General features: G+C 36.1%; 1 protein-coding gene and 1 pseudogene across 4 annotated transcripts; both read left to right on the top strand.

Annotated features, from left to right (window-relative positions):
- Positions 1 to 3,194: 3,194 nt before the first annotated feature.
- LOC103329269 (uncharacterized) lies at positions 3,195 to 10,994 on the top strand (annotated as a pseudogene). Its single transcript, XR_016126441.1, has 6 exons — positions 3,195 to 3,871; positions 5,763 to 6,050; positions 7,527 to 7,575; positions 7,649 to 7,932; positions 8,658 to 8,727; positions 10,582 to 10,994. The product of XR_016126441.1 is annotated as an uncharacterized LOC103329269 (transcript).
- A 1,730-nt stretch (positions 10,995 to 12,724) lies between these two features.
- LOC103329281 (uncharacterized) lies at positions 12,725 to 15,972 on the top strand. Of its 3 annotated transcripts, none has more exons than XM_089051349.1 (6): positions 12,725 to 13,296; positions 13,412 to 13,663; positions 14,191 to 14,230; positions 14,362 to 14,614; positions 14,840 to 14,918; positions 15,379 to 15,621. In XM_089051349.1, exons 1-6 carry the CDS (start codon positions 12,982 to 12,984, stop codon positions 15,412 to 15,414), a joined length of 975 nt encoding a protein of 324 aa, XP_088907475.1. In that variant the 5' UTR covers positions 12,725 to 12,981; the 3' UTR covers positions 15,415 to 15,621. The 3 variants fall into 3 exon arrangements, with proteins under 3 accessions (XP_088907475.1, XP_088907474.1, XP_008229951.2); XM_089051348.1 differs by having other exon boundaries at positions 15,292 to 15,621; XM_008231729.3 differs by having other exon boundaries at positions 12,729 to 13,296; positions 15,477 to 15,972.
- The last annotated feature ends 613 nt before the right edge of the window (positions 15,973 to 16,585 follow it).

Here is a 16,585-nt window from a genome sequence, read left to right as displayed (position 1 = left end):
AGGAAGCTTATATGAATTAGCAGGTTGTTTAGGTTCATCAACAGCTTGTTTTCTTGTCTTCTTAAGCCTACCAGCCTGCTTGTGGTATTTCGGAGGGAGTAATGGAGGTAAATTAATCTTCATCCACTTATCTTGGCTAGTCATAGGCATAATCATTGGTTCATAGGCTCTCAAATAAGCCTCTTTCTTGTACACTGCATCACAAAAGTCCTTTGGATTCCCATAAAACCAACTTATTGCAGCACAAGCATGCAAACATGGTATTCCATTCAAATCCCAAACATGGCATGAACAAGAGTGGACATTCAAATCAACAACAAAGGTGTGGCCACTATGGTGCATTACTTCAAACTTATTCTATCAGCAGCCTTAGGAATACACCACTGAGCTTTTCCTTTGTTTTTCTCTAATATCTTTCTAATTCTTGGCCCAACTTGTCCATGCAATTTCTCATAGAAAACCCCTCTTCCAGTCGTCAACAACATTCTTTCTAGCATAGTCAAAACAGGCTTGTCTCTGGCATCCATTATGCTATTGTTGAATGTCTCACATAGATTGTTCATAAGCATGTCACACTTGGAATCACTCTTGAAATATGCCCTACTCCAATGCCTAGGATCTTTCTCTACAAGCCAATCATGTACAGGTTTGGACAACTGCAATATCTTTCTCATCTCTGCATGAAACCATGGCACTGTTGTGGCCCTAGCAATTGCTTCCATTTGATGTTTCAAGGCAAGACCTCTATGTTCCAAATAAAAGTTTCCGTATACTAAAAATAGAAAATAATATGTTCAATTTGGTTATCAAGTTGTTGTGCAGAAGAAAACTAGTGATATTAATAGTGGTGTTGGTGGTTCGAATAGTGCTCAAATGACATTGTATTGGAAATTGATTTGGAGCCTCCATATTCCAAATAAAATTAAGCATTTCTTGTGGCGTGCCTCCCATGATATCCTTTTCACTTGTGTCAATTTGGTGAGCAGGAAAGTAATCCCAAAATGTATTTGTTTTCGTTGTGGCAAGTCCAATAAATACCTTATCCATATTTTATGGGAGTGCAAACTAAGCAAGAAAGTTTGGAGGCTTTCTATGTTGGAATTTGTTGTTGAGCAGTGGCATATGATAAGCTTACATTTGTTGGATGTTGTGGAAAGCTAGAAATGATAATCTTCATGGTCAAGGTGTGCATAATTGTACCCATCTTCTTGAGAGGAGTTTTGAGCTTTATGAAGAATCTCATAATTCTCAAGAACAACCACGTGCTTGTAAGGTTAAATAGAATGAGATTTGGAGTTATCCCCCCTGAAGGTTTCTATAAGCTCAATGTTGATGGAGCTACTGACAACGCAACAGGCTTGCGTAGCAAAGGTGTAGTTGTTCGTAATTATTTTGGAGTTATTATGGGTGCCCTAGCCATGCAAAGCCCTCTCTGGGTTTCCATTCTAGCTACAGAATTGCAAGCAATCTATAGAGGAGTTTTATTTGCTGCAAGTGCTAGTTTTGTCCCTCCCCTCATAGAAGACTCTTTTGAGGCTGTTATGATGATTAATTCATGAAAGACTATTTGGGCTATTGTTGACAACATTGTGGATGATGTGAGTAACTTGCTCATGTAGTTTTCTTTAAAGGAAGTCCAGTTTTGACATAGAGAGTATAACAAAGCTACTCATGCTATTGCCCGTTTTCTTTAAAGGAAGTCCAATTTCGGCCCATGGAGTCCAATTATTGGTTAGAAGAAGGCCTTGTGTGGCTAATGAATTGTATTCTTGATGGCCTTATTGTAACCAATGCTTCCGGTTAATGAAATTTATTTCTTTTCGATCAAATTTTTTTCTTCAATGAGTGATATGTGTACTCTACTAACTTCTTGAAAATACAAACAAGATAATTTTTTCCTCTCTTTATCTTTACACTTTTCCCCCTTTATCTTTTTCATTTAATGAGTGACATGTGCACTCCATTAACTTCTATAAAATTTAAAAAAAATTACATCTTCCTCTCTTTATCTTTTCATCTTCCCCTTTTAATTTGTTTTTTTTCCTTTTAATAAGTGACATGCATACTCTACTAACTTCTTGAAAATATAATGAAAATAACATATTCCTCTCTTTATCTTTTCATCTTCCCCTTTTAATTTTTCTTTATCATTCAATGAGTGATATGTGTACTCCACTAACTTTTAGGAAATATAAAAATATAGGGTTTTTTTTTTCACAAAATATACATAAGGTTTACGAAATTATCAAGTTTCTTCCCTTATTTTTTTGTTTTGGTGTCAATAGTGGTCTTTAAAGTTAACACTCGTGCTCACAAGTAGCTTCCATTAAGAAGTCCGTTAGTTTGCTTACATGGCACATATGTGGACCCCATATTTCCAATAAAATAAAGAAGTGAAGTAGTAAAGATAAGGTGAAGTTGGAGTACACATATCACTCAATGAATGAAAAAGAAAAAGAGGTGAAGTTGTAAAGATAATGTGTTATCTTCTTGATATTGTCAAAAAGTTAGTGCAGTACACATGTCATGTCACTCATTGAATGAAAAAAATAAAAATGAGAAATTGTAAAGATAAACAGATAGTTTATAATTTCTCATTTTTATCTTTTTCATTGAATGAGTAACATGTATATTGCACTAACTTTTTGAAAATATCAAGAAGATAACACCCTATCTTTACAACTTCACCTCATTTTCTTTTCCACTTGATGGGTGGCATGTGTACTAAACTAACTTTAGAAAAGAAAAAATAAATAAATATATATATATATATATATACTTTTAATTCTTGAAATTAGAAAACATGTTTGGAAATTTTCACCTTGCATAAGTATAATATAATAATAATTTGGGAAGTAGATTCTATCCCAAGTGGTGATAGTTGTTTTCCAAATCTACTTCCAATCAAAATCCCTATTATCTAATGTAAAATGGTCATTAGTGCACAATTTTCCAGCCTAACGTTATACTTATTTGCTTCTTCATTGTCTCTCCTCTCAATTCTCCGTTAGAATTTCTTATTTATTATTTCATCACATGTTATTAATTCACCATTATAACACGTGAATTGATAACAGTACATGACGTTGTAAGTAACTTGTAACATTCACACATATTCTCATTACGTAGATATCATAACACTCTCTCATCTTCTTCTCTTCCCTTCATATCAATGCATATAAAACTTGTTCTAATCTGAAAATAGCAGAACTTTGGCAATTGTTTTGGATATTGTGAAGGGCTCGCATTTTCTTTTGTAACTTTTGTTAATTGAACCCAACATATAAAACGAATAAAAAAGTATTACAGTATTTCTGGACTGGTACAGAATTCGTACAAGCTAATAACAGATGGTAGGGGTAACCTGAAAATGGAAACGTTTTTTTTAAATTATTTTGTGTGTGTCCTTTTGTCTTTCTCTAATCTAGAATGTTCTTTTTTATTTCATTTTTGCCATTGTTTCTCTTTAAAAAGCAGAGCCCGTGAAAGATGGGTTTGGTGGAAGGCCATGGGCGGTTAGCATTAGCAAATCATTTTTCAGGTGGTGGTGGTGGTGGAAGGAGTGGGTGTGATGGCGTTGGAGTTCAGGTCGCAGATGGATGACGCGTGGTACGACGCCCGGATAGTGATGGACGGCTACGATTGCCTGAGGGTGAAGTTCGTCGGCTTCCCCGACGACCACGACGAGGTTTTCGACGCCAATAACTTGACTTCCTTCAAAGATATCGCCGAGTTCAGGCGCCGGTTCAGGCCGGTCTCCGTACAGGTTCAGGATAATGAGTGCTCGCAGGTAGCAACGGGCACGCTCGTCTGTGTCGCCCACGCAATCTGTCCCGACGACCGCCGCTTCTACGACGCCGTCGTCTACAAGGTCAGTTTTCCCCCCTCTCTCTCTTCCCTACCTTTCTCTCTCCCCATCTCTCTCTCTCTCTCTCTGGCCATTTCCGTTTATAGAAGGGGGGCTTGTCGCTGTACTGGGGGGGACCATGAGAGGAAGGCCCTTTTTGAATACATGATTAATCCCCTCAAGATATTTTCAAAATACTTCTCCTCACAAATATATTTTCAAATTTTTTTGAAATACTAGTTTATTAGTTTATCTCTTTTTTATGTTGGAATATGTTTCAAGTTTGAATATCTTACTCTTCATAATAAAGAATTCCAAAACAATATGCTTGTTTGGAAATGCTTTTCAAGAACCAGTTTCAAGTGCTATTTCTATTTTAGAAGTATTTAAATTTTAATTAAATTTTAATGTGCTTCTAATAATTGTGCTTCCAGGGGTTAGCCCCGCACCATAGAAAACCTTATTCGATAATTTGCCACTTGGTGCCGGTCAATGGTGGACTCAGGAATTTTTCTAGAGTTGGCTAAAATTTTTTTTGGGAGATCTTTTATAACCAGGAATTTTTGGGCTAGTTAATATTATATGGTAGGATTAAATATTTTTTTATATATAGAAAATGTGGTAGGATTTCAGTGAGTAGAAGAAAAAAAAAAAAAAAAAAAAGATGTGGGTGGCTAGGATAGGCTGAATTCTAAAAGATAAATAGGCTAATATTTAATCATAGTGAATTTTATTGCACTGTTGAGCCCCTTCATATGTCCTTGGTGGCGGTTGATTAGGTAGTTCTACATTTTACCTTGTGGATGGATCTTAAAGTTCGCTTGGCACCGCTGGCTTGTGGTGCCAATTGGGCTCGATTGTGGGCATCTGGCTCTGGTGTTAGTTGGTCACAATGGTGGACATTCGACAACAGGAATGCTAGCTACCTTCTTCATTTCCATTATGACCCGTGTATTCCATTCACACATAAATCTATGTATTTAATGTGTTCAAAAACTCTTTATTCTCTTTACAAGGATGGGTCACAATGTTCACGCGGTTTTATAGAGAAATATGGTGAAGTATAGCGAAAGAAATTGACAATGTGAGGTTGGTAGGCACAATGACGCCTCTAGCTCGGTGTCAGTTGGTCTCAATGGTGGACTGGTTTTGTAGATCGGCTCATCTTGAGTTCAATCATACTAACAATGAGATTGGTGACAATGGAAATGACAATTAGATCCCACAACTTAACTCAATGTACAATTGCATTGGGTGAATAAACACTCTTTGTGTGCAATTATGTAAGAAACATTTATGGCTCATTTGTGAGTAATTCTGGATATGCTAAAAAACACTTTTATGAAGAATCACTTCTTTATAGAATCACTTTAAGTGGTTTTAAGTGATCTTATGGAGAAGCACATGGGATGTGTTTCTGCCCAAAATCATTTAAAATCACTTAAAGTGATTATATGGAGAAGCATATGGAAGGTGGTTCTCCCTAAGAGTGATTTTGGCCTATTCATAATCACTCCAAAACGAGCCCTATTGGCCAGAATCACTCCCAAAAGTGCCCTTATAAATGCTTTTACTGGAAGCACTTTTGTTTGAAGCACAACAAAATTTTCTTTAGAACATGTGCTTCTCCAAGAAGTGCTAAAAAGTTCTTTTATAATCTAGAATCACTAAAAAGTTTGTCTTTTCAAACATTGAAAGAAGTGCTTTTGGTTCTCTAAAAGTGCTTTTAGCTATTCTAAAAGCAATGACAAACGAACATTAAAAGGTACTTTTATAGTGGTTTGGCCTAAGGGCAATGTTTGGAAGTGCAACTTTAGGAAGCACTTCTTTACGTCCTTTTTTCAATAAGTACTAAAAAAGTGTTTAAAATATTTCGAAAATCAATTGTCCGTTGATGGTATTTTCAAATCTTTAGGTTTTGCATGAGGATCATCGGTTTGTAAAAGGAGAAGAAGAATGCCCATGTAGCTTCATTCTCTTTTGGAGACACGGTCCAAAAGCTGGGTGTTTAACTGTTCAAGATCTTGAAAACATATGCAGAGTCCAGCCTCGTAGAAGCAAAATGAATCCACTTCTGACCTCTTTTCTAGAAACAGCCAGGGAGAAAATTGAAATCACCCTTTCTAAAATTTGTGCAACTCCTCATGAAGCTGCCTATGATGAAAAAGCTTATAGGCCCAGCGTTTCTCAACGTCTAAAGCAGGCAAGTTTTTTGTTATATATATTTTTTATAAGCTTTTACTATATGTATTTAGTTTCATATATTGGGTTTTGTGTTTTTAATAACATTCATATACAAAAAGTTTTTTTATATTAACACATTGATGGGTTAGAGCAGCTTTAATGGTTGTATGTAAATTTGGGGATGTAAAGCCGCATTTACATCCTCTTTACACCTCTGGGGGATTTAAATGTGATTTTTTTTTCTAATGGAATGAGATGTAACCACGAAGCGGGACTCGCAATTGCCTATCTTTTATTAATTTCTCTCTCATCTCTCTTCTTGCACCACTAAGTGAGCCCCACAAGTTGGGATGCAAAATCAGATGCAATTGTGCATCTTTTTTGCAACTTTCGGCGATTATGTATATTACCATTCCTTTACATCTGTCAATTGGAGCACTTTCCAGTGAACTTGGATCTAAATTTAGCATACATCCCCATATACATACAACCATTAAAGTTGCTCTTATATCACGTTTTCATATTCCATTACCATATAATAGTTTATAATATTAGAGTTTTCATAAGGTTGCATAAAAGAGCATGTTGAAAGTATATTGCACATTGGAATATGAAGTCTTGCGTTACAATAGACTACCGTGGGTGCCTAAGATTTGGATTTGATTGAATTGGATTGGATAAGGTACTAGATTTGAGGCAAAATGAAGTAAGAAATAAAGGTGGATGAGGTGAATGATTTTTCATTTTGTGGGGATTAAAAGGGATAAGTTATAAGGTATTGATATGCAATCATTTTGTGAGGATTAGAAGGGATAAGTTTCGTTTAACTTCGACTTTGACAAAATTTGGAAGTTGGCCTCAAATGTTTCCCTTAAAATAAAGATCCAATTTGATCCAATTCTAGGCATCACACGTGGCCATAATATCTTGTGCCTCGCTACTTATTGTCAATTAGTTTTGAGTTGAATGTTTTCTTTTTGCATGGACCATAGCAGGAAGCCCATGTATTAGATTAAAGGATGCACGTGTTAAGAGTATATAATGGAATTATATAATATCCTGAGCTTCTGCACCCATTGACAATCAATTTTAGATTGCATGCTCTATTTATAACAAGTGGAGTAGAGCAAATAGGGTCTAGCTGAGTGGAAAAGGGTCTTGTCTTGTAAACCAATGATCTCTAGTTCGAACCCCCATAGCACCCACGTAGTGTGTGAGAGAAATCTCTCTCCTCTTGTAGTTTAGACTATTGCTTGTATTGGAAAAAAAAAAAAAACAAGTGGAGTGGAAGAGAGTCTGAGATTTAAGGCTTAGTTGTGGGTTTGGAGCTATGTAAGGTTGAAAGTTGTGAGAAATCCTTGTAATTGTTTACTTGGTAACGTAATTAACCATCCCTCTTCTCCATTCACTCTCTTTCTCTTGTCTTTAGTTATTATTTGGATTTGTCTGGGACTTTCCACAACTCCATTTTTTATGCTAGTCAGCCTATTTGTAGGATACAAGCACTTCAAGGCGACCCTCAAGCCTTATCTCGTCTCTTAAAGGTTTGTACAAATTGCCCTTAAAACCTTTTCCAAATGCATTAGTTTCTTAATCTTTTACCGTTCCTCAAGGCAGAAATGAATGGAAATCCTTCGCAAAGGGCTGGACGTGTCAGGGAGATCGAAGGGACCCCCCATATGATAATCGTTGACAATCTTGAGAGGGGTTTATCACCGTTAAAAATTGTGGAATTTATCAATAAAAAAGTTTCAATCTCCTGTGAAGCATTTGTTTCGCCGTGTATGTCGTCTGAGTGGTATACTCGAAGAACCATTCTGGTCGACAGCAAAACGGAATGTTGACAAGTTATCTGACTTTCTGGAGGGTCCCGATCACATCATCATCTCCTCAAGTGGAAGGTATCTAATGTAAAATGCCTCTTTTCTTGATTGTAGAGGTTAGCTTGAATTGCATTCCCTAAACATTGGGGTCTAAGTGGTTGTCCAAGCTTTGGGGATGAAGTGCTTGTCAAGCTTTGGGGTCTAAGGGTTCGTTTGGGGCTGCTTCTATAGAAAATATTTGTCCTTATAAGTGCTTATGTTAAAGCCCTTTTATTAGAACATCAAAAATTTTGTTAAAATTCCAAGCGCTTCTTGGAAAAGCACTTTGAAGGTGCTTCCAAATGCTTCTCCAGAAACCCTTTTTTATGGCCCATAAGCACTGTTAAATTGTTCTGCTAAATGCAGTCAGAGACATTTTTAGACAACTAAAAACGCTTTTGACTCTTTTAGAAGCACTGCGAAACATACCTTAAGTGATTGTCCAACGTGGCATAGAGATAGAGTCTCTGTTTGCGGGTCGTGTGTTGGAAACACCCAGTCCCCTTCCGGAAATCTTTGTTGATTCACAAGGTGTAGTATGGGGCTGCACGTGTATGTTTTTTTTCTTCTCTAATTTCATTTCCTCCTCATGTGCAAGTGGGGCTACTCCTGAGAGATGGTGTTAATTTGATATGCATTGTTGATCTATTTCTTAACATCTAGCTTTGGTTGTCCTACATAAATTATGCAAAGTTGACAATCTTAATATGGTTTTTACTCTAATTGATTGGTTAAAACGTGCATCATTTTATAATTTCATGCAGACCTTGGGTGATGACTGAGAAAACACGGGTACATGAGCCATCCGTTAAAAACTTCATGCTTATATCTCAGGTTAGTTCCTATGACCTCGTTTGATTACCATATCATTTTAGTTTTTAATTTTTACTTGTTTTTAGTTTTTGCTAGGAATAGAGAGTGTATGGAAAAAAATGTAGACGGGGGAGGAGAGAGGAGTGAAGTAGAATGTATGAAAGAAAACTACTGAAAATTTTAGTTTTCATTTTGTGTATCATATGTATTTCTTCCACAAACCTTCCTCCGCAATTCTTCCACTCTTTTTCATCTTTCATTTCTCCCATATATTTTCTTTATATCTATAACAAAAAATGAAATAGTTATTAAACGGGTCACATAATTTTTCATGCGTTTGCAGCCCCTTTAGTGATCGACCCTTTAGAGTTCGTTTGGTGCTTAGGCTTGGATATGATATGATTAGGGCCGGTCCTGGGTCTTATGAGGCCCAAGGCTAAAGCTAGATGGTGCCCTTTTAACAAATTAATCATTAAAATTTAAATAAAAAATTAATTAATTAATTAATTTTATTGACAATGATAAGAGTTTACAAAAAAACAAGGATAATATTTGGGTCTCATTAAAACCTTGCTCGGAGAAAACCCAGTGCGACAAAACCCCAAATGAAGGAAAAAGATTATCCAAAAATGTTCAAAACATTGTATTCAATAACAAAAACCACATATTTTGTAACTTTCAGGTGTCCATGCTTCATCTCCAGCCTTCATGAGCACATGTACCTGCAAAATAAAAATACTATCATTTAAAATGTCTTCTTATCGCACTTTTGGAAGCAAAATCATCAATTATATTTCCATAATCAATATTTTCCAACATATCCTTTTCAATGGCTAATATTGGTAATCCATGTAACATTCTAAGATAATAATTTATGGAAAAATGTCTACAGTGTTCATCCATAGGAAATTTGAGATTAGCGTATCTCACAGGACCATTTTGTACAAGTATATCTCTCATTTTTGCATAAAGATAATCCCAAACTCGTGGATCATAAATGTTCAAATCAAATCTTGTTTCTTGGCATTCATTTTCTGTATCTTCTTCACCATGGCAATTCTCATTTTCATCTAGATCATTCACTTCATTCATATTTCCAGATAATTGTTTCCTAGGAAACATTTTTAATTTTAAGATAAAAATCTCAAGAATCAAATCAACACAGAAACAAACAAACGAACAATAATAATAAAGCAACTAAGTATAAGAGCAATAATCTAACTAATGAACGACAAGGAACAACAAAACCTAGAATTTGAGCATTTTTTTCTTCAATTCATGAAGCAAAAAAACCAAGCTCGATGTTTGCGTGCTTGATATGCAGTACAAAATCGTGTTGCGTTTTGTGTTTTAGAGTTGGAGACCAGCTCGTGTGGCCTACTTTTCTTTCTTTTAAAGTTTGTTTTGGTACACCAAGATGCACATGGCTTTGTGTTAAGTGCTTCAGGGAATCATAGGCATCTGGCCTACAACTTTTAAAGAAAAAATTATTTGTTGCGGCCCCATGGGTTTGTGCTTAGTTTAGTGTGCACATGCTGCTGTAGTATATATACAATATTGTATTTGGTCTGATATATACACGAGCTATATGAAACATTTGCCAGTGGGTTCTACGAGAGTGTCTTTTTCAATCCAATCGAATTCAATCTTAAACACCAAACGAGCCCTTAATGCTTTATCTTGACTGTTGACTAATCACTGCTTGGAAGTAATCCTTGTATCTGCATTAAAACAGAGCTGTGCCATGATAACTACAGAATTTATCTTCAGAGCCCCCTCCCCGAGAAAGAGTTAAGAAGAATGCCAAACGTAGATACAATCTGAAACAACTTGTATAACCGCATCAACGTAATACTATTCTTATTGTTTTTGCAGAAACAACAACAGAGTAGAAGAAGTGAAACTATGAATGAGCCGAAGGTGGTCTCTTCAGGAACTGAAGAATACAAGAAAGCCAAGCTGCTTAAAGATTTATTTTGGGAATTTGCTAATCATGAATGCCAACTTCACCGGAGGTTACTGATTGAGGAGGGAAGGATCTGTCATCTTTCCAATGCAATGCAGAAGAGGTAAATGCTTTTAAAGCCTGAGTTCCTTGAGCAATGGTTATTGTATTGTTGCACAAATATACAACAGCTGTAGGGAAAGTTATTATAATTGAGATTGCCTAGGGGATTCCATGAAAAGCTAATTCGGACAAGCAAATGTGAACATTTCTTACATGAGATTTTGATTAGTAAGAAATTAATATAAATATATATCTGAATTCACTTTTCTTTGTACTTAAAGTTTGATTTTTCTCGTCTCAATTTAGTTCATGGTTGCAAAATGATGATTCAAAGAGACTAGATTTAATACCAACTAGCTATTAGTCTGATGTTATATCTCTTTTCAATGTTAGAAGTTACCAAAATTCGAGTACGCCTCCCTATTGATTAAAAGAAAAAAAGAAAGAAAAAAGAATTGCTCATTGCTCCACAGGACAAAACATGGTTAGCTGGTAGACTTGGCAAACTGGTAGTGTTTGTCGGGTTCGTGTCAATCCACTTTTCTTAACAAATTAACACAACACAACCCGTTGAGTTAACGAGGTGAAAAATAACAAACACGAATATGAGCCGTTAAAATAATGAATAACACAACGACTCATTTCACACGTTAAGGATAAAAAAATAAAAAAGTAAAAATCAACTAGATAAGAGTTGGGGGGGGGGGGGAGGAGGAGAAGAGATAATGAGAAAAAAGTAAAAAGTAAAATAGAAAGATATATAAAATTGCAAAACTACCCTTATTCTTAATGGGTGATAACGAATATTCGCAAATTCACACGACATAACCTGTTAGCTTAACGAGTCTGCACATTTTCAACACGACTCGTTAAGCATTGACCCAAATACTGATTTTTTTTTTTTTCGTGCAAATTCGTGTCGTGTTAACGGGTCGTGTACAATATTGCCATGTCTAGCTGGTGGAGTTGCAAGTTTAAGTTTCTCTCTTGACACTCCAAAATAGACATCATGCACTTCAAAATAGACCTAACCTTGAATGCAATTAAGAATAAGTGCTCTTAACCACTTGTCCTAGTTTGTTTATTATATTTAACAATCAAAATTTTGAATTCTAAGTAACTGATGCTAATATAGTTTTCTCATATATTTGAAGTCATACTCAATCTCATTTATTTCTACAGATTAAGCACTTGTCACATTTATAAAATTAGAAAAAGCTTTTGATGATGGTTTTGTATTGTCGTCCCAATAATGTTAATTTTGAGTCATGGGTCTCTATACATGTGAATACTTTACCAAAATAAATGAAGAAGTTCATAGTACACTCAAATTTAACTATACTAAATTAGTAATGTAAACACACCCACTTTTTTTTTTCCCAATTCTTTTTCCCACTCTCTCGCATTATGTGAGACTCAGAGAATTGTGAAACTATGTAGGGTCCATTCTATATGAGAAAATTGAGATAAGAGTTGGCTTATATAGCACTACTCATACTTATATAAAAACCCAAAAAAAAAAAAATACAAAACAAAACACCATTCCATTTAAAATGACGAATATGGTAATATATTAAACCAAATAATTATATTATATCCAACAAAAATTCTCGTTTTAAATTTTTACTTTTTTATACTAGTTTTTGTTTAAACTTTTAGAAGAAGGAATTCAACATTGTATATAATTCTTAAATGACAGAATTGAGATCTCCATCGTTTAAATTTCTAGCAATTATTAATTTCAATGTTTGAATTTATGTATGTCGAATTTTGTAAATGTCATAAATTACAGTGAAAAACGAATTTCTGCTCAATAGAAATGATGCATTCTTTAGCAGAAATTAAACTCAGGAATCTACATTCCCAATTTTCACGATTTTTTAATAAGTTATATGCTTGCTTAAGTTGCCAAACAAAGAAAATATCAATTTCTCCTCTTTAATTTCCAACTTTTAGCCAAATTCCAATTTATTTTCCTCCATTCTTAATTAGTAATGGTAAAGTGAAATTCACAGTGAGCCTATTCAGTAACAGTTGAAGAACAAATGAAACGACTCGTTAGCAAAAGTGCGCTCGAAAACGGCATAGTAGCAGGGCTTCTTTTGTTTTTCTGGTCAGAAGCAGAGCTTCAGACCTGCAAGAGACAAAAGACAAAAACAAGAAACGAAACGGCAAAAGCAAAAGCAGACCAGAGAAGCGAGCCAAAGAAAGAAGGGAACTCTGATTTTCTGAGAGAAAGGTGACGGACGAATCGTGCGGTGGAGGTGATGGAGTTCAAGTCGTACAAGGACGACGCCTGGTACGACGTGCGCATAGAGACGGAGAGCAACGGCGACAGTGGCGGCAATGGCCGGAGACTGAGGGTCAAATTCTCGGGGTTCGCTGATGAACACGACGAGGTCGTCGACGGCAAGGACTTGAAGTCGTTTAAAGACGTCGACTTTTTGAGGTGCCGGTTCAGGCCCATGTCGGTTCAGCTTCAGGACACAGAGTGTTCTCAGGTGCACAAGGGCTTGAGCGTCTGCGCCGCGCACTCGGCTTATCCCGATGATCGGCGCTTCTACGACGCCGTTGTGGACGGGGTTAGCTGCTTCATTTCCTCTCTCTCTCTCTCTCTCTCTCTCTCTGTTTATGATTTTGTTTTTTGTTAAATTATGAACTTGATTAGCTAATTAATCTAGTGAGTATGATGATTAGGTGGTGCGTAATGAGCATCGGTTTGAAAATGGCGAAGAGCAATGCACATGCAGCTTTATCCTTTCATGGAAGCACGGTCCTTATTACGGGTCATTGAGTGAACAGGCTCTTGAGAACATTTGCAGAATCCAGCCTCCTCTTGCTGTTGACAAATTGGATCCCCTGCTCGCCTCTTTTCTAAACTCAGCCAGGAAGACGGTTCAAGCCACTGGCTTTTTTGATTCGGGTGCAAGGTCTCAACGTTTAAAACAGGCAAGTTTCTTTTTTTCTTTTGGTGTATAAATATGTTCAGCTTTTGATTATGCATGCTGTATTTTGATTATTGTTGGAATATGGCTAAAATTTATGTTTGAGTTTAAAGGATTCTTCTTTATATATTTATTTATTTATTGTTGATGGTGTTTTTTTTCTGGGGTGCAAATGCTAAGTCCATATAAAAGACTGTTAGGATGTATTTAATAGTGTGAATGATTAATGTAAGAGGAACAAGAGTTTGGTTGGAAGAGTGAACAAAATTTGACTAAAAAAAGAGAGTTGAGAGCCTTTGGTGTACTTGAACTCTGGTTGTGAGGTTGAAAGTTGTGCGAAATTCTGGTAGTTCTTTGGTTGGTAGTGAGTCCATGGATGTCGACAAGTATATCAAACATCTTTGGCTTTTGGCATCTAACAGTAACTTTGAGTGGTCCATCTTGTCTTTACATGTTAGTTGGATACTTCTGCTATATGGTTTGGGTGATTTATGTGGGTTTTTTCATATGAGCTCGTCTGTTCGTTTGTAGGAAACAAAGCTTGCCAGGTCGACCTCAATTCATTTAAAAGGTTTGAACTGATTTGCTTAAGCTTTTCCAAAATGCTTTTTTTTTTAATAAAATCTTTTACTGTTTTTCAAAGGCAGAGATTATTGGAAAGTCTAAAGTTGTGACCTATCTGTATATATTTGGAACAAACAGGAGATGACGTAGATATCGGAGGAGTTCCTCATATGATAATCATTGACAATCTTGAGAAGGGGATATCACCATTAACCATTATGGAATTTATTCATCACCACCTTTCATTCCCATGTCAAGCATTTGTTTCGCCCAGTAGAGTTTTAGAGTCATATGCACGAGGAGCTATCCTGTTGCACAGCAAACGGAACTTTGACAAGTTATCTGCCTTCTTGGAGAATCCAGATCACATCATCATTTCCTCAAGAGGAAGGTATATAGTGTAAACGTCTGTTTCCAGTAATTATAAATCATACAAAATTGTCAATCTGAAAATGATATAGTTCCAACGTATTTATTGGATACCTAAGTAAAACATCTTGCAGCCTTTGTGTAATTTAAACAGCCAGCTGGAACCTCAACGTAATTTTTGGCGTCTGGAACCTTTAGCTCTATTGATTGATTTGTTAAGTTTATCATAATTTTTAGTTCTCTGCAGGCCTTGGTTAATGACTGAAAAAACACCAGTACATGACACACATATGGCATTGATTGAAACCTTCAGGCTCACATCTCAGGTTAGTTTCCTATCATTTTTGCTGTGTTGTGGCTAATGGCTTATAAGATGAAAGCTCTGTGTTAGATCATATCCTGTTATTTGATTCTATAAAATGACGATTCATCCTCAGGCCCCAGAGTGTTTTGTTGGGTAATGTACCAGTTTGGGCTCATTTTTGTGTGAGCTTTTATTGATGTGAGGTCTTATCTCAAAATGTCTGTGCTGTTAGTGCTAGATCACTTAATTTATATTGTAGCTTGTTGTATTACCTATTGTTGTGGGATTAACTCCATCCACACTTGTATCGAAATTGCAACATGTTTCAAGCATGATCATTGCAAACACCCCAATAATTTATTGATTTTATATAATAGTTTGTATTGGCTAATCAGTGCGTGGAAACAATCCTTGTATCTGCATGGGTTGCGCCATACATTACATGACTTACCTGATGTAATCTTTGCATTCTCCTGAGAAAGAGATGGAGGAGCATGCCAAAACCTGATGGAATCTAAAATGACTAGTATAAAGCACCAAGTTTCCTCTGAAAGTACTGCTACTGTCATTGATTTTGCAGAATGTGCAACAGACTAGAAGAACTGGAACTTGCAATGAATTGAAGGTTGTCATTTCTGGGACTAAAGAGTACAGTACGGCTAAGCAGCTAAAGGATTTGTTCGAGAGATTTGCTAATCATATTTATAAGCTTCACCAGAGGTTAGTCGTTGAAGAGGGTAGGATCTTACAGCTACCTGATGAGGTGTAGAGGTGAATATTCAGAGCTTGTGAATACTTTTTGTTAGGTTGTACAGATGTGGCTAGCTGTGATGAAGGCTATCATAATTGATATTGCCTGCACGCAGATTCCACGAAAAAGCTAAATGTGACAAACAAATGAGACACTTCTGACATCTCATACCTGTGTAGGCTGAGTCAAGGTACATTGGATATACTGGACATTTTGATATGTTAACAAGTATAGGTTCATCTGAATGTAATTTGTCTGTGTACTTGAAATCTGATGTGTCCTGAACTTTTCGTTGTGGCATATAAACATCCTTTCCAGATTATAATGTGTTTGTGATGTAATTGGAAAATGAAAACAACTTCCCTAGAGCATGTAAGCGCACGCATATGAGCATAAATTTGTTGTATGAGCTAGTGCATATGCTCTGAGAATCCGAAAAATGCCATGTCAATAGTTTCATATTGGTATGAGTATCCTTTCTGTTGTGGTTAATAGCCTTCATTTAGTTTTTCCCTCTGGGGCAGAAAAATATTCCTCTCATGGAGAGAAACTCTCATGCAACGGGGATAGTACTTTTTGCTAGCCCAGGCCAATAACTCAATGACACGTGGAATAATTTTTCTACATGTAATCATGTTACTGGCCGGGATAGCAAAACAATGATATCCTTGTTACAAGTTTTTTTCCTACATTTGAGCCACGAATATCTGTCCATGAATTTCTGCAGGCTGTAGAGTGGACTTTCATTTGCCTCTCATTGATAGTGGACTTTAATTATTCTACTTATTTTCAACTATTATCTTGCAACCTCTTCTATGTTGAATTAAAGGAAATATCTCACAGAACGAAGAAAAAAAATTGTTCAACTTTTTTTTTAATTTTAAAAAACCCCAAAGCAAGCGTGTAGCAAGTGCAACTAGCACCAAGGGGATGGTAAT

This window comes from Prunus mume, linkage group LG4 (assembly GCF_029339155.1).
Source record: "Prunus mume cultivar Tortuosa linkage group LG4, ASM2933915v1, whole genome shotgun sequence".
Taxonomy (NCBI): domain Eukaryota; kingdom Viridiplantae; phylum Streptophyta; class Magnoliopsida; order Rosales; family Rosaceae; genus Prunus; species Prunus mume.
This window is presented reverse-complemented; position numbering and strand designations above follow the sequence as displayed.